Here is a 22,880-nt window from a genome sequence, read left to right as displayed (position 1 = left end):
GCCTGCGCTCCCCACCACGATGCACCCGGCGACTGCTTGACTCGCCCTCACCTCACACCTACTCCAGTTCAAACTTTTTATTCCTCCCGTAGGGGTGGGGGGGAGCAGGGATTAAGAAAATGGGGTAGGAATTCCTCGAAAGGCAGGGAAGTCGTGCCTAATATTAAGGAGGAGGTGCCATTTAAAAGAATTACCTTGCTTAGGATTGGGCCGAAAAGACGTTTTTTGTTTTGGGTTTTGTTTTTTTGTGTTGTTGTTTTTTTTTCTTTTGCCAAGTCCACTAAGGTAGATGTGTTTGAGAAGTTTGTTCGGCTAGGAAATGGGCTTCGCCAGTACGATCTACACGGGGAAACCGCTTCAGGGAGGCTCCTTCTGGGCATGAAAGAGAAAAACTGAAGGCGGGGGTCTGTGGCCCCATCTTACACCTGACTGGCCCTGGCGGGAGAACTGGAAGGAGACAGAGGCAGAGTATGAAAGATAAAGTTTCCTATCAAAATCTTTCGATTCAGAAGTAGAGTTTGTGCAAGGGGAAAGAGGCTGAGCTCCGACGTTGCAGAAGAAAAGTTTAAGATTTGCAAACACCCTTCGTGGGGGTTGGGAACTCCTGGAGACGCCGAAGAGCAGGTAAGTGGCGGGCCGCTCCTGCGGGTGCTGTTCCCGAGCGCGGGAGCACTGAGGCGCTGAGGCGGGATCTGCGCACCCGGAGCTGCGCCCGCGCTCGGCAGAATAGCCTGTGCCGGCACGAGCCGCCCGCGGCATCCGTCTGCAGGTGGCGGCACGGTGGAAGACGCTGGGGACCGCGGCGCCGAGAGAGGGGCTGAGGGCCCGCTCTCCTCCAGCCCGCGGCGCCGAAGTCCTCGCGCCCACAACCCGGCTGCCTAGCCGGTGGCGCGCGGGGACGCGAGGGAACCGGTTCTCCACCTCGCCTCGTCTCTGCCACTCCCTCCAGGGCGCTGAGAGGGCGAGAGAAGGGCGGGGGCCCCAAGGCGGCCTAGGGACCGGCGTCCCCCTCCGCGGCCAGGGCTCGGGCGCAGTACAAGCCTGCATCGCCTAGGTCTGTGCCGCGTTTGCCTGCCAAGCCCTGGAGTTAGCGCGCGACCCGGGCGGGGCGGGGCGGTCTGGCGGGCTGCGCGGGCGGGGTGCAGGGGGCGGGGGAGGGCGGGGGCGCGCGGAGGTAACCCCGGGCTCGGGCTGCCATTGCCCCGCTCCCTGTCACTCAGCCCGCGCGGGGCCGGGGATTGGCAGCCTATCCCCGTTACGCACTCACCTCGCGTTCACATACCCGGGGAGGGCAGTAGAAAGGTGATCAATCTTCATCAGGCTACATTTCCAATCACCTAAACAACCGAGCAAGACAAGCCACTCCGACAAGGTAAATCGCTTGATTTATTTAGTTTGCAAAGTGCCTCTGCAGGACTTCCCCAGCCCCCACCGCCTCCACGTTGTACCGAGAGTGCAGCGGCAACCGCGAGCCGTCCCCCAACTCTGCCCCTCTTACTCCTACCTTTTCCCCTGAGGCCCCTCGGCGCGGTCCCGGGCGAGGTAGTGTCTCGGGAGCGTGTAGGGCTTCGCAAACAAAGTGTCTGTGCAATAAAGTGAAACCTGGAGGGACACGCACAAAGCCAGTGGAAAGAAAAAAGAAAGGAGGAGGGAAGTTGGGAAAAGAAAGAAATCCGGGGGTCCTAGAGAACCGCCAGCCCGGCGGGTAATTCCTGTGCCGCTCTGTTTTGCAGGTTGGCTGCCGGCGGGTCGGTGAGGGTGCGAGGTAGATGGTGAGCAGCCCCGGCAGCTGAGGGCAGGTAAGGAGAAAGCCGTGGGGCTGCTGGGGCTTTGGTAACGCGCGGAGTGCTCTCGCCTCTCGCTCATCAGACTAGTCCCAGCTTCCCGGGTCCCGGCAGGTGGGCGGGGCTGGGGAGCGGCCAGGCTCCCCTCCCGGCGCGCGGCGGACCCCAGGGCTCCGCTGCGGCCCTGCGCCCCCGCCTCCTCCGAAGTAACCAAGCTGAAGTGCTAAGTTTGGAGAAAGTCTTTAAAACTCACGCTGCAGCCTAGCAGAATCACCTCGGCTGTTTCCCTTTCGTCCCCTTCCCTGCAAATTGGGTTCCCCTGTCCAGGCCATGGGTCTCGAAGAATAGGAGCGGGAGGCTTCTTTAGCTCTAACTTCTCTCCCTGAACTCCCTAAGCCCGGGTCCCAGGCCTGCGCTGAGTTCCCGCGAAGCGGGATGAAGCAGCAGGTCTTCTGAGACTCCAATCCATTCCCCCAGCACCACTTCCTTACTCCTGAGAGTAGTGCCTCAGGTTCGGAGCACCTGGGGAAGCCAGGCTGACTTTCCCGTCCGGGGAAGCGCAAGCGACGCCGCCGAGGCCTAGTTTTCCAGTCCCGATAGGATGCTGGAGCCGGGAGTTCAGCTGGTATGGAAGGCAGGGAGCGCACGGGACCTGCTGCCCTCACGCCTCCCAGATCGCGAGAGCCCTTGGGGAACTGGTCGGGCCACCTCTCAGCCCTCTCCTGGACCCTATTGTCCGCCACCAGGACCCGCAGAAAGAAGAACCGGCTTCAGTTGGTGAAGACAGGCCTGCGGCCCTGGCGGGGCACCTCTAACCTAGGGCCGTGTCTTAGGGCCGCATGGCTACAGTGGCCCCTTCTGCGTCTTCAGGCCGCCTCTGGGGCTCCCGGGCCCGTAACTGCTGTTGGGGTATAAAGGGATTTCGGGTGAGCAGTCTTTCAGCGGCTGAGCACAGAGAGGCCAACTGGAGGGGTGGCTGAGGGCCCTGGGATCGGCACTTCGCCTCTGAGACCTTTGGAGGAACGTACTCTCCTAAGTGGGCCTTGCCTCCCTGAGAGGTAATGTCTACCTTTCCTTTTCGCTTTCAAAAAGATTTCAAACAAAACGAAACAACCTCTCATCTCTGGGTGGCCTGCCGCGCGGGGCGCCCAGTGAAGATTTTCTGGTGCATATGGGGCCGGCCCTCTCCCGACTAGAATTTGCTTAGATTTGGGACCTTGCACAGTCCGCGGTTCAGGCTCTGACTTTCCCCAACGTGGCTCTGCTTTTAACCTCTCCTCACTCCTAGCAACACCCTACGAGCGTATTTGGCCCATTCTAACCCTGAACACAAGCGATGAAGATACAGAAAAGTTTGCTTTTCAAAGAAGTCTTGGTCTTTGGACTAAGGCCTTGTAGAGCCGAGTTGGCCGCCCTGTGCAGTCTGTAGCCTGTGTCCCCTCCCCATTCCGAGGCTCCTTGCCTCTGACAAGACCAGGAAGCCGAGCTGGCTGCGAATGATTGTTTCCTTGTGTTTCTTGTCTCCATAGGCCGAATCCCCATACAAAACAGAGCCTGAAGGACTGAGCGGTGGGAGCCCCGCACTGCGCCAGGCCCCCTGGATCCGTCGGGGCGCCTCCACACGGCTGTTAGCATGATGTCTTACCTCAAACAACCACCATATGGCATGAATGGGCTGGGCCTGGCCGGGCCCGCTATGGACCTCCTGCACCCCTCCGTGGGCTATCCCGGTGAGCACCAGCCCCTTGGGGACTCCCAGCCTCTTAGGTTTGAGCACACACTTTGTGGCTGTGTAGGCACGGACAGCCGGTTGCCTTGACTGTTTATAATGCCGGGCATGGGGCGGGATGGTGAGGTGGGCCAGGGTGGTGGAAACGGGCAACGTGCAACCTCACCTGTCTCCTGTTGTGACCCCACCACTCGCATAGGGATTCGTTTTTCATAGGTGGCTTTTTTTGCTGTGTGCATGTGTGACTCTCTTCCTTTCCCTCCAACACTGAATGAGGAATGTAGACACTCACCATGCCCTGGCAGGAAGAGCCAAGCTTCTCTTATGCCAAGCGATTGGCTGAGCTGAGGAAGGGGATTCTCCCTCCCTAAATTGTCCTCAGGACCGGTTGTCTGCACTAACTTTTGCAGTGCTGTTGTGGATAGCTTGAGCGGAATTCTAGCTTTCTTTTCTAGCTCCCGCTTTTTCTTTCACTCCCATTTATTCCCTCAGAAAGAAAAGTGTTTTCCAGGTGGTGTGTCTGTGCACCTCCTTTCCACGCTCCAGCCAGGGAGTGTGAAAGAAGGGAAACTGCATAATTTCTCTTCCTTCCTTAACTTCCTTCCGAGAGTCAGGGAAGGGGGCAGCCCTGGAGTCTTGAAGATACTACCTCGAAGTCACACACATGCACTTTCTACCACCTGTGGCCTCCCAGGCTCGGCCTCTGGGGGAGTTTCTTTTACTCGGAGCTTGGCTTTCTTTTGCAACCGCTTTTTTCAGGCCTGCGAGGGGCCTGTCCGCGCCCTCTGGCGCGGGTCCTCATGGTCACAGTTGACCGGAGGCGCTCCCCCGTGTCCCCTCAGCCACCCCGCGGAAGCAGCGGCGGGAGCGCACCACCTTCACGCGCTCGCAGCTGGACGTGCTCGAGGCGCTCTTTGCCAAGACTCGCTACCCTGACATTTTCATGCGCGAGGAGGTGGCGCTCAAGATCAACCTGCCGGAGTCCAGGGTCCAGGTGCGCGCGCCGGACGCTCCAGGGTCAGGGTAGGGGTGCTGGGGCGGGTAGTAGAGGGGATGGTCTGGTTTGGGGGCGGGCCTACAGACTGGGCAGACCCTCCCAGACAGTCCCCAGCAGCTCTGGGCCTGGACCTGAAAGAGGCTGGAGAAGAGGGCAAAGTTGAAGGAACTAACTTAGAGCCCTGGTTTGGCCCTTGGCCCCCGGGCGCCTTAGGTATCAACGTCCTTTTTAGGATTGAGGAAGGACAGACGAGGCTCTCCCGTAGGTAGTATGCCCTGAGAGTGCAGCCATTGCCTGTGTTTCTTGGGCCGCCCCAGGACTTGGGAGTTTCCTTCGGGGTCCTGAATTCTGCCTCAGTCCCTGCCTTGCATCCTGGGGATCCTAGAAATGGAAGAGTGGAGCTTGGCCGGAGCCCGGTGCTCTCTCTGGGAGTGCGCTCGGCGAGTAGCGTCCGTTTGATTAGACGCTTCCTTTGCCCTGAGAAGATGCTAAACGCAAAAACAGGCTATCGGCTTTGCTGTTTCTGTTTTTGCGATGAAAGAGCCCCGAAAATAGTGTTTGGATTATAATTTAGAACTCTCCGCAAGGGCCTTTTATCTTGCCTTCTTTCACCGGAGTCTCGAGAAAGAACCAGGAATGCAATGCCAAGTCCCGGGGCCTTCCAAGACGAGTGAGAACTTCATGATTGACTGTACTATTTGGTTCCCCACTCGGAGCCAAGAAGCCTAGAGGAAACGCTGCCCAGGCTTCCTTCCCTAGTCTCCGGAGTTCCGCCTCTGTTTAGCTGCTCGACTTTGCTCCTGCTCCCACCCCAACTCTCGCCCTGCCCAGCACCGGGCCTCCAGGGGCCGACGGGCTCCGACCTCAAACTTGGTGACTGTCCTGTACTTCGCGGCCTGCCCTGTGCCTCTTTGCTGTGTCCTGAGCTCTTGCCATAGAAGGCAGGAGCTCCAAACATACGCGGGCTCTTGGGGAGCAGCCAACAGCGGCAGTTTAGAGATGGCTGAACTTGCGGCGGGACAGGAGCAAATGTTTCGCCCTAGGGCAGAGTTGCTCTAGGGGTGGGGATGGGCACATCCCTATTTGGCCAGAGGAGGGTCTCTGAGCAGTAGGATGGGGGAGGGTGGAGGAGCTGGGAACGCAGGGGCTGGGTCTGGCCGGACTAGAGATGGGGAGGGGCGGAGGCGAGATCCCAGGCGGGGTGGTGGGCCCAAGGGGCGGGGGAGTAGCAAGCTGCTGCAGCCTACTGACACACTCTCCCCCACCCGGCCTACTTCAGGTCTGGTTCAAGAACCGTCGTGCCAAATGCCGCCAGCAGCAGCAGAGCGGGAGCGGGACCAAGAGCCGCCCAGCCAAGAAGAAGTCGTCCCCGGTGCGGGAGAGCTCGGGTTCGGAAAGCAGCGGCCAGTTCACACCGCCCGCCGTGTCCAGCTCCGCCTCGTCCTCTAGCTCGGCTTCTAGCGCTTCCGCCAACCCAGCAGCTGCGGCGGCGGCGGGCCTAGGCGGGAATCCGGCGGTGGCGGTGCCGTCGTCGTTGAGTACGCCCGCTGCCTCGTCCATCTGGAGTCCGGCCTCCATCTCCCCCGGCTCAGCCCCTGCGTCTGTATCGGTGCCCGAGCCCCTGGCCGCGCCTAGTAACGCCTCGTGTATGCAGCGCTCGGTAGCCGCAGGCCCGGCCTCGGCCGCAGCCTCTTACCCCATGTCCTACGGCCAGGGCGGCAGCTACGGCCAGGGCTACCCCACGCCCTCCTCTTCCTACTTCGGCGGAGTGGACTGCAGCTCCTATCTAGCGCCCATGCACTCGCACCACCACCCACACCAGCTCAGCCCCATGGCACCCTCCTCCATGGCGGGCCACCACCACCACCATCCCCACGCGCACCACCCATTGAGCCAGTCCTCGGGCCACCACCACCACCACCACCACCACCACCACCAGGGCTACGGCGGCTCGGGGCTCGCCTTCAACTCTGCCGACTGCTTGGATTACAAGGAGCCTGGCGCCGCCGCTGCTTCCTCGGCTTGGAAGCTCAACTTCAACTCGCCCGACTGTCTGGACTATAAAGACCAAGCCTCTTGGCGGTTCCAGGTATTGTGAGCCCAGGAGAGGGAGAGGAAGAGAAATGAAACTACCTGCGCTCTCCGTGGTTCCTGTCCTGTTGCTGCTGCACCGCCCGCCTTTGCCTCAGCTTCCAGACATGATATTCATGCCCCCAAAAGATGCCCGTTGCCTGCACTGCCGCTCTCATCTTTGTGCCACTCGCTTGGGGGGGTGTGCAAACCCGCCCACCCCTTGGATGAGCGGACTGGTGCTTTGGCTTGGCCCACGAGTTCTACACGGGAAAGCTGTGCGCTCTCCCTCTCAACCCCCGACGAACTTCTAAGTCACCCCTTTCCAGTCGTTCTGGACAGTTAGTATGCACTTGCAGCCTTCGGAGTTCCTCGCTCTGACTGGTTGTTTGAGCCCTACACTTTTATTTATTCTTTCTGGACCCTGGAGTCACTAACTGGCATGTGTCTGCCCTTTGGAGTGCACCCACACTACGCCCAACCAACCACCAAGTGTTCCTCCCTCGCGGGCTGCCGTCCGTCCCTTCCTCTGTCCTGGGCCCCGCTTCCCGCCTGCAGGCCAGGGCTTCCCGGCTTTTCCTCCTTCCCAGCGGGATGCGCCGGGGCCGGGCTCGAGGGAGGAGCGCCCCCCAGCTTCTCACGCTCAGCCCCGCCCTGTGTAGAACTGGCTCAAGCGTCCGCCTCGGTGGGAATGCTGTACATAGTGGGTCCGTTCCAGCGACCACTTACACTTTTTAGTTGCTGTTGGTTGAATGGAGCATATCTCGTTTTAGCGCCCAGGAAATAGAACTTTAAGATATATACGTATATATGCACACATATATATATATATAAAACAAAAGCAAAAATATATCCCTCTGTCCCCCTGCGTCTCTTCCTTAAACGATGGCGCTTTTAATTTTTCAGTTGTTGCAAAGCTGCCCTGCCCTCACACTTCTTTCCTATATGTATTTATTCAAGAGAACCGTTTGGTTCCAGGAAGCTGGGCGCAGAGGACCGGAGGGTCCGGGAGTGTGGAGGGAACAGCCGCGTCAGGCTGCGGGGGAGGAGGGGAGGCTGGGTTGGGGCGTAGGACTGAGTCCTGCACCAGGTCTAAGCACAGGGTCGTGGTTCCTGTTAGAGACCAAAAACAAAAGGAAAGAAAAAAAGTAAAAATGCAGCGTTATGGAAAAACAAACAAACCCAGGCCCCAACCCCAGTTCCCATTCCTCTGTCAGCTTCTCTCTTTTTAAACACCCCCGTTTTGTCTAGTGAGTTCTTAGTGCACCTTCATTCTAAATCTGCGGAGAGCCCGCGCCTGTGTATCAATTTTGGCTTTGGCCATTTCGTCCAGTAGGTGGGAAAGTAATTCGTAAATTTAAGTTGTCCGATGTGAAGATCACAAATTACTTGTTGAAATGTAAGGCAGCCCCCCCCCTTCCTTTATCTACATTATTTCCCGAAAATAAATGCAAGTTAACGAACGGCTTGTCAGTGTGGCTCTTCTGATTCCAGCACCCGTTCCGGGTGTGGGGAGGGGCGGCGGTAAAAGGAGAGACACTCCTGTGTTAATAACCCGCGTGTTAATGATTTGTGTGAATCTGGAGGCCAGAGGATAGGGCGGGAAGACTTGGCAAAAGGAGTCCCCAGAAACGTTCTTTTAGGGAGTATCCTCCCCCCTCGGTCGGTCCAGCCTCTGCCCGGAGGCGGTTTGACCCCGCGTCCCCTCTCACCGTCTGGGGCAGAGACAGGTGTCAGGACTCAATTCCCCAAGCAATTCCTTTCTCTTTAGAGGCAGAAGCAGGAGCCTGGCACTGATTCCTTCACCCTAATTGCCTGCACCAGAAAGAAGGGGGGGAGGGGAAGAGGGCCGGGAGGCGGGAAAGGATAGCTCTGTAATGCACTCAGAGCTGAGCCAAAAAGGAAAAGAAAAAGAAAAAGGAAGAAAAAAAAAAAATCCAAGTCCTGCATGTTGGCAGCAGACAACCTTTCTTTCTGCTGAGCTGTCCCGGGTGGCTTCACGACGCTGGGGGATCCGAGTCATTCCTTTCACGTGCTAAGATGTCCTTGTAAAGCCTCATACCCTTTCCAAAATTAGCCAAATTATCTTTGTTCGTACTGTGAAGTTTAAAACGCAAACACAAAATCTAGAAAGTCGACAAGGACGCGTATCACTTTGGCTTACAGCAGGGGGTCGGAAAGTACGGTTCCACCTTTCCCTGAGGGAAGACGGAGATAGCGGTGGAGATAGGGTGGGATGACATCCCCTACACACACACACACACACACACACACACACACACGCACACACACACGCACGCACGCACGCACACACACATACATAACCCAGAGCTTCAAGCTCTCCAGACTCTGGCCTGAAACCTCCTGGGTGTGAGAAGCTGCTCAACTTTTCCACGGGCGGGAAGGAAATAAGGAAAAAACGAAAAGTTTCCTGCAAAGTTACCAACACACCCTATTCTTTTTATTCCGTGTGAGACCTGATAACACAACGTGAGGTCGGGTTGGGAGAGTGACCCCTCCCCCAGGTCCCGTGCGGAGCGAGGGCTCCGGCCCGCAAGCCCCGGCTGTAGGAAAGCGTTCTCGCCGCGGGCTCCCTCCAGACTCCGTAGGCCCGGCCCGGGCGCCGCGTGCATTCCCACTCCCACAGACCCATCAGCCCCGACTCCGCCAAGGCCCGCTGGAGGGCGCAGCCGCGGCCCCACAGAGCTTGGCCCCGCGGCGCCGCCCCCTGAGGGAGACCCAGAGCGCAGGGCCTGGCCGGGCCGCGCCCGCGCCCGCGCCCGCGCGAGCTCCTCCTTAAATGCCCGGCCAAGACCGGCCTGCGTGATGCGCCGTGGCCCCTCGGGTGCGCGGTCAGCACGTGCTGGTGAGGCTGGCGGGGCGGCCGGCGAAGAAGCGTCTAGCTCTCTCCACACAGGCCTGGGCCTCCCTGGTGTTTTGCTCAGCCGACCCTGCCTGACCCACCACGGGTCGCCCTGGCTCACACAGCAGCTGCCAATGCCATTCGAGGCCCAGGTGCTAGGCTGCCCCCTCCGGTGGGTCCCGGAGGTGGGCTCAGGGCGGCCCACCGGTACTCCTGGCGGCTCGGTGGACTGCAACCAGGAGACCCGGCTTTGCACCTCCTCGGACAACTGTGTGGTCCCCGGAGCAAGGTACCCAAACCCCTGGACCTCGGTTTTGTCGCATTTGTTGTTTGGCCCCACTGGTCCTGGGACCGTCCAGAACTTAACACTGTGGGTCGAGGAAGCGCGCGTGTGGGCCTGACGCGCCGGTGGCCGGGCCACTCCGTAGCGTCTCGAAGCTTCGGCGTTTGCGTGCCTAGGCAGACGGGGACCAGTGGCCGGGCACACGGAGGCCTGGCGGGAGTTCCCGCCTGGGGGACGAGGCTTCGAGGAGAGGCACGTGCTTTACCCCAGCGCCTTCCAACCTGCGCCGAGGCCCGCGGCGCTGAGTGGAAACCAGGTGCTGGTTGGTGCCCCTCCGGCCGCAAGAATGTGGGAGCTGGAGTGAGCGGGGTAGATGGGTGGCCCTGGAGGGGGAGGCCGGAGGTGGCCAGGACGCCAGGACAGGGCAGCCGCGCTGGCTGGGAGTCGCCGGGGCGAGGCGGCGGCTGCGGGAGCGCGGAAGGTCCCTCCCAGCCCGGCCACCTGTTAACCCGCAGGTTCTGGGAGAACCGTCCTCAGCTTCCCCTTCTCCCGAGGGGGGGAAGTTTGTTCAATTTGGGTTTTAGTATTCTTGACGCAATTGAAGCAGTTAGAATGGAAGAGCTCGAGGAAATTTAGCAACTTCAGAACGTTTAGCAACTTTTAGACGCCTACAGTTGCCTGTCTTTTAGTGCTTAACGAAATCTCCCTGTTTTCTACTCACGGCTTGTGTTCTCCTTTCATACTCTAGGGGCAAAAAAGTGTGCCCTTAAGTGAATACGTGTGAGGTGCTTTAGGAGCAAAGGATAGGTCAGATTTGTGATTTTTTTGAATTTAAAAAAAATCCTTAAAGCCATCCCCAGAACACCGCACTAATTTGCTGAAGCTCTGAAAAGACTGAATGAAGTAAGTTTGTTGTAGAGCTTTTCAGTACTCGTTTATGGTAGCTACGGAGATTTCCCTAAATTGAGTTGTTTTTTTTTTTAAATTAAACTGTCCTACACCTGAGAGGAAAAACAGGTGTAAAGACTCTGAATGTCAGAAAATTCGTGCCTGCTACATTACAGAAACCAAAAAAAAAAAAAAAAAAAAAAAAACTGGTTTCATCGCTTGTGTCAAATTGCTAGTTTTTTCATGTATTTTTCATGTATGTTCAAAATAGCAGTTTCACAGGAAAATTGAGAATTTTTTTCAATTGCAAAAATATGTGACACATTCACTACTCTGACAGAATTGTTATTGATGTCATTAAGCACTGATAGGGACTAAGAATTTAGAGATACAAAAATAAAATATATCTGATATGTTATAGTTAATATATACATTATTGGTAAAGAAAATCTGTATTACTATTCAAGACCAAAAAAAAAAAAATCATTTGGCTTCTGTTGCAGAGTTAATTTAAGAACAGCAACAAGATATCTTTGTAAAATTCCTTCATTGAAATTGAACAACTTCTCAAGAAGTTATTTTATATTTTCCACACTTTTCTCTCCCTTCCCCCATACATTTTAGTGTCTGCAATGAGAATGAAAAAAGCTCTTAAGTTTAACTAAGGAATACTTGTATTCAACAATACCATACTTAAAGTAAAAACCACAAACTAGAAAATGAATGCTGCATAATTATGCATTGCTTATTTGACAACAAGAAAACTGCATCATTGTTTTTAAGAATGAGTAGTTTAATTAAATGTGTGAGTGTCTGGAATATACTTTTTGAAAAGGAGAAGCTTTTGGGGGGCTATGTTTAGTACACAGTTCCTGAAAAAACAATTATGCCTCCTAATCATCCTGTTAATATTTACTGATATCTGAAAAAAAATGTGTGTGTGGTGGTCTGGGAGGACATGTCATTTTGACATAATGATTCTTTAATCATGCTTTTAAAATAAGTTGGACTTTACTTAAAACTAATTAGGTGCAGTCTTTCAAAAGTTTTTAAAAATCAAAAATGTTTCCCAGAAACCTTCCAGTAATTTAGGTGAATTGAGTTACATAATATAGCCAAAGGTGGAACTGATTTTAAGTATATCAGTTTTTTTCTTAGGAAAAAAATAGAGCAAGGAAGTGTATGGTATGCTCATAACTAAAATGCATATCCCTTTAATTATGAAATTATACATTCATGATTCTTGGACTATTATTTCAAAGATAAGGATATGCTTAAAAATATTTGAGTTCTTTTTGATCAAATAGGACTCTGATTGATTTAATCAATGGCAGTCCATCAAAATTTAAACATTGAAAATCTATTGTGTTACTAAAAAATATGCTTCTATCCCCTTTGGATAACTTACTTGGTGGCTAATATAACCAAAGACACAAAATTCCAGTCCATTCCTAAGGTCATAAATATTTTCTTTTTCAAAGATTATTCTTTGTTGAACAGCTTATGAAAACTATTTTAGAAAATTTTAAAGTGGATTGTAAAGTTAGTGTTTAAGGAACTTAAGACAATTTTTTTCAGGATCAGAGTATAAATAACTAATTTTGATATTAGGTAAAATTAACTTAAATGTAGTAATAATACATGGTTTCTGGTTCAACAAATTGGTGTCTAAAAAGCTCATGAAATATTTTTAGGAAACAAATATTCTTTTGTGTGTTTAGAGCTCTAAATGCTTATAAAACATACCATCATCTGCCATAGACATTTACATAAAGGAATCATATGTCTTTTAAAATTTCATTAAAACACTTTATTGTGAAATAATATGTGCAAAAGAAAGCATAAAACAAATAAATACACTTTAAAGAGAAAGAAAAATTACTAGGAACAAACAAAAAGTTCTTAAATACTTGGAAAACTAGATTTGGAGTTGGCTACAATATCAGCATTTTAATTTGATGTTACATAAATTATGTCTATTTATGTTTTAAGGATTTTGATAAATCCTTTAGAGTAGTGGCTGATAATATAGGGACACCTTTTTAAGGCAGAAAAATAATTAAAATAATAGGATATAAAAGATCCATAGACCTTTGAAAATCCACAGAATTTCTTTTTTGATGGAAATATTATGATTTATGTTTATTTATATTTTTAATGAAGGGGCACTAAAAGAATCTGTCTTCTTGTTTCGCAAGCATGGATATTTGATCTCATCCAAAGCTATAGCTTCAGCTTTGATTTTATTACTGATGACTCTCAAATCCACATTACTAGGTCAGACCCCTCCGTTGGACTTCACATACATTCTCTGAAAAGAGGCTGTTGAAGTTTGACTCTTAGGAAGTTAATGATATGCTTTAAAGTGATGGAGGAAGAGAGGGAATGTGTGAAATATAGATGAAACAAGATTAATCATGAGTTAATTGTTGAAACTGAGTGAGAATACATGTAACTTCACTATAATATACTTTTATATAATTTTTTGCAATAAAATGTTAGTTTACAGAAAGTTTTGACAGTATGTTGAAGGGATTGAGCTTCTCATGCTTTGGAGTTTTTATTGTATTATTCACATACATTCTTTTATCTGTTCTCAAGTCTTGTGGTTGGTGTGAGGCTCAGAGTGGGTTGGTTATTTACACAAAGGTTAAATGGTTGGTAGGTGGCAGAACTTGGTACTCAGTCTTTTAAACAATCTGTTATTAGCATTTATTTTATGCTGAATTTACTCTCAGGCCTTAAGTTTTTGTTCCATATCTTCTGGGATATATCCTTTTTCTTCTGTGCAACCTCATATTCTGGTTTAGTAACAATCGTCTTTTTTTCAGCTGGATTCTCTCCACGTGTCAGACAGAGCTCATGTATGGGTTAATCGGCCCATGAGTTCTGTAAGTTCTGCACCATATCTTGAGAGCTTTATTTACCTGGATGTGCTCAATGGTCAGAGACTCGACATCTAAACCCTTAAGTTTAGCACTACTCTCTGCTTTTTAGGCATGTGCAGTGAAAAGTAAGCTCTCTTTTTTGGGCCACCAATCCTGCGTCCAGCCCTACTGCTTGGCCTGGGCATACCTCCCAACTCCACCATTGTAATAACAGAATGGCATACATTGATTCTGTAAAGTGACATCCTTCAGATATACATACCCTTGATGGCCTGGGCAGTTTCACTAGTGTCCTAAAGTGAACACGGAGATTTGAGCCTCTTGATTTGCATGATTTTGTGCCATTTTCTGGATCAAGTGAATAACACAAAAAAATTTTCAGAGGTTACCTCAGGCTGCTTACCAGAGGAGCTGGTACTCAGTCTTCAAATTCAATGCTCTTTTGGCTGTAAGAGCTACCTAAAATATATTCAAACACATTAATTTAAAAAAAGTACATCAAATCACTTGAGAATCGGATTACCAGATAGATATCAATAAAACATGCTTTATCTAAGTTCAAGTTTTAAAATGTGAGTATTGGTAACTGAAAATTATTTCCTGGTACATTATTACCTTTATGTTTCTGGGCATCACTTCAGTCTCATTATTATGAGTGTTCAGAAAAATATTAATTTAGTATTAAATGAGAAGACTAGTTTAATACCAGGTCTTTTATCTCCCTTTTTAGTTTCTTATTAATTTTAGTTCCTTACTAATTTTTAATTTCTAAGTAATTTTAAAATTCCTTACTGGTTGGTTCATTTTTATGAGTGTTTTTTTGTTTTTGTTTTTGTTTTTGGCTGAGAATTTTTTGCTCCTTAAAATATTGCTTTGCTACATTTAGGAGTTCTAATCTGGGGAAAGTTGCATAAACCAGATATGGAGTTGAGATAAGATTAATATCTCTGTATATGAGACTTAATTTATTTGTAAATAGATATTTAAAATCTCACTGATCCTACTAAATCATTGTCTTTTTAGGATATATTTTATGTTTCAGAGATCACATCACTATAGATTTAGAATTCTTTTATTAAAAAGCTAAATGCAGGATTCTTGTTTAAGTTGTATCTTTATTTCTTCAGTTTTTAAGAACACTTGATCTCATGCTTTTATTTTTGCGACTGACTTCCTCAGTCTTGCTCTTACCTGATATAAAAAAATAAAGGTTGTCTGTTTGTATTTAATGTTTGGAGAAGAAAACATCTAGTATATATTTTCTCCATGTCTCTCCTCAGTGGAGGCATAAACTTTATCACACACTCAAATCAGTATCTGATAATTCCTGCATGCCTTTTTATTTGTACATTTTGGAACTGAGATCACCTCCTCCCCCATGATTGTATTCCAGTCTGTAAAATAACTAAATCTTTTATCCCAAGAGAGATTATAAGTCAGTAGGGGTCCTAGTGCTGAGAGGAGCCTAAGAAATAGGACTATGGTTTCCTGTACAGCAGGTCCTCAAATAACATCATTTTATTTAAAGTTGTTTTGTTATAACATTGATGAGATGATATTAACTCTTGTTTATATCAGTTAGCCTGTGGTAAAATTGGTTTCTTCATTTGTTTTATGTTTCCCTTAAAGCCACAGAACCTAGAACAAGGATAGTAAGGACTTCCTGTACACCCAGACCTTGGCACAGTTACAGACACATGGTAGGTCTCAACAGTGTTTGCTGAGTGAATGAAAGAATGAAATCCAGTCATCAGCCTTGAAACAGTTTTAAATGTAATTCATCTCAGATCTTTTTTCTTAGTGGTTTTCAAAGTTTTAAGTGGATTCAATAGCCTGTTTTCTTAATCTCTTTTAGTCACCCTTAGAATCAAAACGTTTTTGGTTATTTCTTACTGTTATATCTCTTGTTTAAAGAGATTTTTCAAAACTTTGTTCATTAAAATTTAAAGTTATAAAATATATTTATAAGTCCATAAAATCTATATGTACATTTTATCAAATGGTTATCAACTTAACACCACGTAATCACTACTACTAAGGTCAAGGAATATAACATTATTGGAATCCCAAAATTCTGTGAATATCCCTTGCCTGTTACAATCACTGCTGTTTCCCTAGAGGTAACCACTATCCTGTCACTATAGTAATTGTTTTCTTGCTTCCCTCTTTTAACTTAACCAAATGTATATGTATTTATAAAAGCATGGATTTTATATGAATAGAATTACATTGTATTATTTTTCTAACTTGCTTTTTTCATTTACCATTATGTTTATCAAATTCATTCTTGTTACTGTGGGTGTCTGTAGCTTCTTCATTTTCATTGCTCTATGCTGTATAATATTCCATTCTGTAAATATACCACATTTATTTATTTGTTTTACTGTTGATAGGCATTTGTGATATTTCCAGTTTAGGACAATTATAATGATGCTGCTCTGACCATCCTTTTGTGTATCCTGATGCACATAAAGAAGCAAATCTCTCACAAGGGTGTCCAACCTTTGGCATCTCTGGGCCACACTAGAAGAAGAATAGTTGTTTTGGGCCACACATTAAATACATTGCAACATGTAATCACAAAAAAACTCATAATATTTTAAGTAAATTTACTATTTTGCATTGGGCTGCATTCATGGCCATCCTGGGCTGTATGCAGTGAGGGCTGCAGGTAGGAAACCCCTGCGAGTATATTGTAGGAAGAAGTTTCTGAGCCACAGGGGACACATATTTTCAACTTGACTAAATGCTGTCACAATTTCCCAAATTGGTCGTGTTAATTTATATTTCCAAATAGTATATGAGAATTTCAGTTGCTCCATATCTTTGTCAAAGCTTAGTGTTGTTACAGTTTTTAAATTTTGTCAATTTTGGTATGTAGTAATATCTCATTGTGGTTTTAATTTGTATTTTCTGGATTACTGGTAAGATTTAGCCCCTAGTCTTACATTTAGATATCTTCTTTTGTGAAGCATCTGTTCTTATATTTACCTATATTTCCCTCTTTTTTTTTTTTTAGTAGATTGTCTACCTTTTCCCTTTGATTTGTAGAAGCTCTTTACATGTTCTGCATTCTTGTCTTGTGTCAGTTATATGTGTTACAGATATATTTCCCACTTTGTGGACCTTTTCATTCTTTCTTATGGTGGGTTTTGTTTTTTTTTAAATTCTTACCCAAGGATATGTTTGGAGAGGAAGGGAGAAAGAGATGGAAAGAGGGAGGGAGGGTGGGCAGGCAGGAGGGAGGGGGAGAGAGACAAAATAGGAAAGAGAGAAAAAGGGGGAAAGGGATACACCAATCAGTTGACTCCCAAGACTCCTGGATGCACCACAACTGCGGATCAAACCTGCAACCTTTGGATGCATGGGATGATGCTCCAACCAACTGATCCACCTGGCCAGGGCTTTTATGGCATTTTAAATAACTAAATTTATTAATCTTTTCCCTTTTGATTAGTGCATTTTGTGTGTCTTGTTGAGGAAATCCTTTCTTACCTCATGATCAAGAAAATATTCCCAATACTTTTTTATAAATGATTTCTTTTAAAAATCTTGCCTGAAATATTTGTCATCTTACTTTTTGTAGTGTGCAATATTTGGCAATGGTTCCTCTTTTCCCTTCTTGAAACTTCATCTGCTCACATGACTGCAAGTGTCATCTTTATGTTGCTAATTCCAAAAATCTATTTTTGGTATTGACTACACTCCTTAGCTGAGATCCTTATTTCCAACTGTCCCCTGGATCTCTCTACTTATTGTCTTGTAAATATCTGCAAATATCGCAGGTTAAGCTCATTTTAAAAATCTTTATTATTATTATTATTATTATTATTATTATGGTTTAGATTAATTCATCCTATAAGCCAAAATACATGGTGGAATCTTAGACTCTTATTTTCTTGCTGTCTCCAGTCAAATAGCCATCATGTCTAAGTGATTCTGCTTCTGAAATACACGTCAAATCCATTCATTCCCTTCTCTCCAGCTCCACAATTACTGCCTACAGCTCTACCTAGTCTGGTACAATAGACTTCTAATTGGTTTTCCTGCCTTCCTTCTATTCCCCTTCTCTAGTCAGTCATTCACACTGCCACAGAGTTTTCTTTCTAAGGCACAAATCACCTGTCTTTCCTGCTTTTATGGCTTTTTATTGCCTACGTTAGAACAAAAAGTTCAAGTTCTTTCACATGGTGTCTACCATTATTCTGTAGGAATTATGTTTTAGGCACACCAGGCTACTTTTTGTTTGTTTTTTTTTTTAAAGAAGCTGTGTATTTTATTCTGCTTTTTTTTTTTTTTTTCATGTTTTTCCCTCTGCTTGGAATAGTCTTCCTTCTACCTCTTCCCACTGGGAAAATCCTATTCCTTCTACCACCATTCCCGGTAAGAATTAATCCTTCCTGCCTCTGGGCTTCCCATAGCACTTTATTCATACATTTATTGCAGTACTTATCATATTGCTGTATATTTATTGCTTTATGTATCTGTCTCACATGCGAGGCTATGAGGTTTTTGAAAACAGAGAATATGTTTTATTAATCTTTTTATTAGAATCTATCAGTGCCTGGTACAAAATAATATTCAATAAATACTTGAATTAAATAATTGTGTTAACCTTATATAAGAAAATAGAAATGTATATACTGACTTAAAAGTTGTGAGGCGGGAAAAACATTGGTGAAAGGGTACAATGAGCTGTTCTTTGTGGGTGGGGTTCTAGCTGAAAAGACTAGAACATGCTACTCTGGCCCAACATTAACTGCAGGGACAAAAATAATTTTAAAAGAACAAATCAAAATTGATTGACTTCTCTTCATTTTAAAAATGGGACTTACATTTCAAACAGACTTAGAATACAAAGTTAAATAAAAGTGACTTTTTAAAAAGTAAGAAATTCACAATATAGCTGAAGAAATTTGTCTTTTTTTCAGAGAACATATTAATGGTATAGTCTATCATATAAGTTTTATAATTTGTCTATATCTCTGTTTTGACAATGCTTGCTATCTTTTACTCTGGGAGGTTCTGGTAAATCAGGTACCCCTTAGGTTTAATCAGAACAGTAACAGGTTAACAGTATTGCATGTGTTAATTCTGCAGACTCCCATAAAAAATAAAAGATCTGATGACTTGAGTCCAAATATTTACTTTAGGTTCACACAACACAATTGAATTGTGATTAGACAGGTTTTTGGTTTGTTTTTTTTACAGTTCATCTGAAGGAAGCAGGTTCATGTTGAATAGCATTATCTTTCTCTCTTATCATGCTAATATAACTGATTCACTGTATGCACAAGAATATTCTAAATACAAAATGTTCTTACTAAAGAAATGTTAAGAGCAAATTGATTTTTATTAAATATTATAAATTGTCCATATCTGGAATTTTTATTGCAATAAATCTTTAAAGAAGCTTGAAAAAGTTTGTGTGCAGATATGTTCTGATGATGAATTTATAGATTTTGAAATAAATTAGCCCCTGATCCTAAAAGCAACTTCCAGATAAACATAGTCAATTGAATATATGTGTTTATTTTCACTCTTGAAAACATACTAAAATGAAAGTCTAAAGAAAGGCAGAAATTACATAAGGACAAAGAAAACATGAGACACGATGTCAACATAACTTTGGGAGCTGAGACATTGGTAGGTGAGTGGTAACTAACTTAGCACAGAAATCTGAACTCTCAGTCTGTGCAGTTGCCGTCAACCTGCCCCACCTGCCTAGCAGAGAGAGCAAATATCAGCCAAGGGCTATGCAGATGTTGATGGTTTCCAGGCAAGTGGCCAGCATGAACTCAGTAGGAACCAAAGCTCTATCTAGGATAATCTATTTGCAATACGTATGTCTAGATGCTTTGAGCCTGGGAATAACTGAACATTCATATATAAATTATGCTATATAAGTATATATTATAAATGATTACAGGAGTAGGATGATGGTATCTGAGGAAGAACCTTAATGGCTCGGTTAATTCAACAGGTGTATCATAATTCTAGATGTTATGCAGTTATAATATCTACACCTACACTGTCCAGTACAGTAGTCACTAGCCACATGTGACTTTCAAACTCGAAATTTTAAGAGCAAATTAATTTTTCATTAAATTGTTATATATTATTTATATCTGGGATTCTGATTGTAATAAACCTTCAAAGCAACTTGAAAAAGTTTATCTGTGCAGATATTGAGAAATATGGCTAGCCTGAATGGAGATACAATGTAAGTATAAAATTAACCTGGATTTCAAAGACTTCGTAAAAAATGTAAAATAGCTCAGTAACTTTTTATATTAATTGCTTATTGAAATATTTTGTATATATTACATTAATCCAAATATGTTATTAAAATATTTCACCTATTTTTTACTTTTTTAATGTGGATACTGGAAAATTTTAAATTACATATATGGCTTTTATTATTTTTCTTTTATTCAGCTGTGAATAGAGGTATTGATCCTTAGGGGTGGCTGGTTTGGTTCCCTAGTTTGTCTCCTACAAGGGCTGTTTAAAATGAAGGTACTTTTCCTGACTAGTTTCACTTAGCATAATACCTTCTAGGTCCATCCATGTTGTCGCAAGTGGCAAGATTTCATTCTTTTTTTTATAGCTGAGAATATTAAATTGTATGTGTATACCATGTCTTCTGTATTTATTCATCTGTCACTAGACACCTAGGTTGCTTCCATATCTTGGCTGTTATAAATAATGCTTCAGTGAACATATAGTGCATAAGTATTTTCAAATTAGTGTTTTGGATTTTTTTTAGATAAATACCCAGGAGTAGAATTGCTGGATCATATGGTAATTCTCTTTTTAGGCTTTTGAGGAATCTCCATACTATTTTCCATAGAATCTAAAACAAAAGACAAACAAACAAAAAAGACAGAAGCCGAGATCAAATTAAACTGATGGTTGCCAGAGGGTGGGGGAATGAATAAAATGGGGAATATATTCAGTAACAGTGTGATAACTTTGCACAGTTACAGATAGTAATTATTAGACTTAGTGTGGTGATCACATAGTAAGGTATATAAGGGTAAAATCACTATATTGCATACCTGAAATTAATATAATATACTCTACCAACTGTACTTAAATAAAAAGAAGGTACTCTAGTATGTCCATTATAAATAAAAAAATAAATGTAATGAAAGGTACTCTAAATGGGGACCTCCTACATAACACGCAGCACATCTCAGTAGCACCTAAAGTATCACAATATATAACTTTGGCAAACTACAGAACTAATGGTGGTCTGAGTATTTATTGAATAAAGTAGAGTAGTCTAAAGTTATCAATAGACATTTTGCTAAAATCTGTAAAATTTTTTGTTACCCATACATCATGCTTCTTCAGCACCTCTTGTTCCCTTCATCCATATAATTTCTGTACCTGATTACTGAATGCTATAAGAGAAAACCACACAGCTGAACCAACTGAGAATACCATAGAGTCTTAGTTAGCAACCTGGCCTTGGGTTCTCAGTTTCCTAACAATACCGAGTGGGGCGAAAGTAGATCTATAGTGGTGAGTACACAAAACACAGAGGTTATTCTTGTATTATTATTTATTAATTATTATTTCCCGTAAGAACAACTGTAAACCTACTTCTGTCCCTACCTGGTATTTCTGTGTTTTCCTAGTCATCTCTTTAACCTAGTCTTGATAATGGCTATTTAAAACCTCTTTCAACTCTTCTCAAACCTCCTACATTTGGGTTTTGAAGCTATAACCTCAAAGTTGTGGTGGCCGCGCCCGGACGTCCCGCTGACCGCTCGCATACTTCTGAGAAATGTCTACCAATGAGACAGAAGCCCCTGCCAACACTCAGGTAACAGCTGAAAAACCAGTACAGCAGCCCAGCGTGGTGGGCCGAGTGGCCAATATGCCCCTCGTCAGTTCCACCTGCAGCATGGTATCGGTGGCCTACACCTCCACCAAGGCGAGCTACCCCCACATCAAGACGGTCCGTGATGCAGTGGAGAAAGGCATGAAGACCCTCACGGCTGCTGCCGTCAGTGGGGCCCAGCCCGTCCTGTCCAAGCTGGAGCCCCAGATCACATCAGCCAGTGAATACACCCACAGGGGGCTTGATAAGCTGGAGGAGAACTTGCCCATCCTACAGCAGCAGTCAGAGAACGTCCTGGCGGAAACTAAGGAACTCGTGTCTTCCTGGGTGTCCGGGGCCTGAGAAGTTGTGTCCAACATGGTGTCCAGCGCCAAGGACACAGTGGCCACCTGAGTGACAAAAGCAGTGGATGTGACCCGGGGAGCTGTGCAGAGCAGAATGGACATGACCAAGTCTGTGGTGACCAGCAGCGTCCACTCAGTCATGGGGTCCCGCGTGGGCCAGATGGTGCTGAGCAGAGTGGACACAGTGTTGGGCAAGTCAGAGGAGTGGGTGAACAACCACCTGCCTACCTGCCTATGACAGACTCTGAGCTGGCCCACCTCGCCACGCCCGTGGAGGGCTCTGACATGGCCTCAGTGCAGCAGCAGCGGCAGGAGCAGAGCTCCTTCATGCATCTGGGCTCCCTGTCGGAGTGGCTGTGCCAGCGGGCCTACCAACACTCTGTCTGGGAAAACTGCAGCACACCAGGCAGAAGGCCCAGGAGGCCCTGCTGCAGCTGGCGCAGGCGCTCAGCCTGATGGAAACTGTCAAGCAGGGAGTTGATCAGAAGCTGGTGGAGGGTGAGGAGAAACTATACCAGATGTGGCTCAGCTGGAACCAGAAGCAGCAGTACCAGGGCATGGAGGGGGACCTGGCAAAGCAAGAGCAGGTCAAGTCCCAAATGCTCACCATGTTCCGGGACGTTGCCCAGCAGCTGCAGGCCACCTGCGCCTTGCTGGGGCCGAGCATCCAAGGGCTGCCCACCCATGTGAAGGATCAGGTGCAGCAGGCTCAGCACCAGGTAGAGGACCTCCAAGCCACCTTTTCTGGCATTCATTCTTTCCAGGACCTGTCCGGCAGCATCCTGACACAGAGCCGAGAGCGAATTGCCAAGGCCCGGGAGGCCCTTGACCACATGGTCGAGTATGTGGCCCAGAACACACCCATCACATGGTTGGTGGGTCCCTTCGCCCCTGGAGTCGCTGAGAAAGCTCAAGAAGAAAAGAAGCAGGAAAGACAGGAAGGGGGCTCAGTGTCTCAGTCCCTCCCCTAAGGCCCAGCGGAGCCCTGGACGCCCTGCCCCCCAGCTCATCTTAGCTACTACCTTGGGAAGCTGGGGTCTCCACCCTCTCTTGGAGCATGGAAGATACATGTTTGGAGCCTTACTTCATCAGTCATTAATGTGATATTTCTGGACATTTTTTTCTAGAATGTTTTGAAACAACTGTTTTAGAAAAAGGTTCCAAAATTTTGTTTTCCTTCTT

At 46.6% G+C, this 22,880-nt stretch overlaps 1 protein-coding gene and 1 pseudogene across 3 annotated transcripts; both read left to right on the top strand.

Annotated features, from left to right (window-relative positions):
* The first annotated feature begins 3,417 nt into the window (after positions 1-3,417).
* OTX1 (orthodenticle homeobox 1) lies at positions 3,418-6,608 on the top strand. 3 transcript variants are annotated; one of them, XM_054586956.1, is made up of 5 exons: positions 3,418-3,518; positions 3,640-3,649; positions 4,334-4,507; positions 5,790-5,942; positions 6,033-6,608. In XM_054586956.1, the coding sequence occupies exons 1-5, from the start codon at positions 3,418-3,420 to the stop codon at positions 6,606-6,608; spliced, it is 1,014 nt and encodes a 337-aa protein (XP_054442931.1). The 3 variants fall into 3 exon arrangements, with proteins under 3 accessions (XP_054442931.1, XP_054442932.1, XP_054442930.1); XM_054586957.1 differs by lacking the exon at positions 3,640-3,649 and having other exon boundaries at positions 3,418-3,514; positions 4,356-4,507; XM_054586955.1 differs by lacking the exon at positions 3,640-3,649 and having other exon boundaries at positions 3,418-3,514; positions 4,356-4,507; positions 5,790-6,608.
* A 14,689-nt stretch (positions 6,609-21,297) lies between these two features.
* LOC129081376 (perilipin-3-like) lies at positions 21,298-22,669 on the top strand (annotated as a pseudogene).
* The last annotated feature ends 211 nt before the right edge of the window (positions 22,670-22,880 follow it).

This window comes from Pteronotus mesoamericanus, unplaced genomic scaffold (genome assembly GCF_021234165.1).
Source record: "Pteronotus mesoamericanus isolate MK-2021 breed Mesoamerican mustached bat unplaced genomic scaffold, CSHL_Meso_final contig_98, whole genome shotgun sequence".
In the NCBI taxonomy this organism is placed as follows: Eukaryota; Metazoa; Chordata; class Mammalia; order Chiroptera; family Mormoopidae; genus Pteronotus; species Pteronotus mesoamericanus.
The sequence above is the reverse complement of the archived record's forward strand: the minus strand, read 5'-3'. Positions and strand labels throughout refer to the sequence as shown.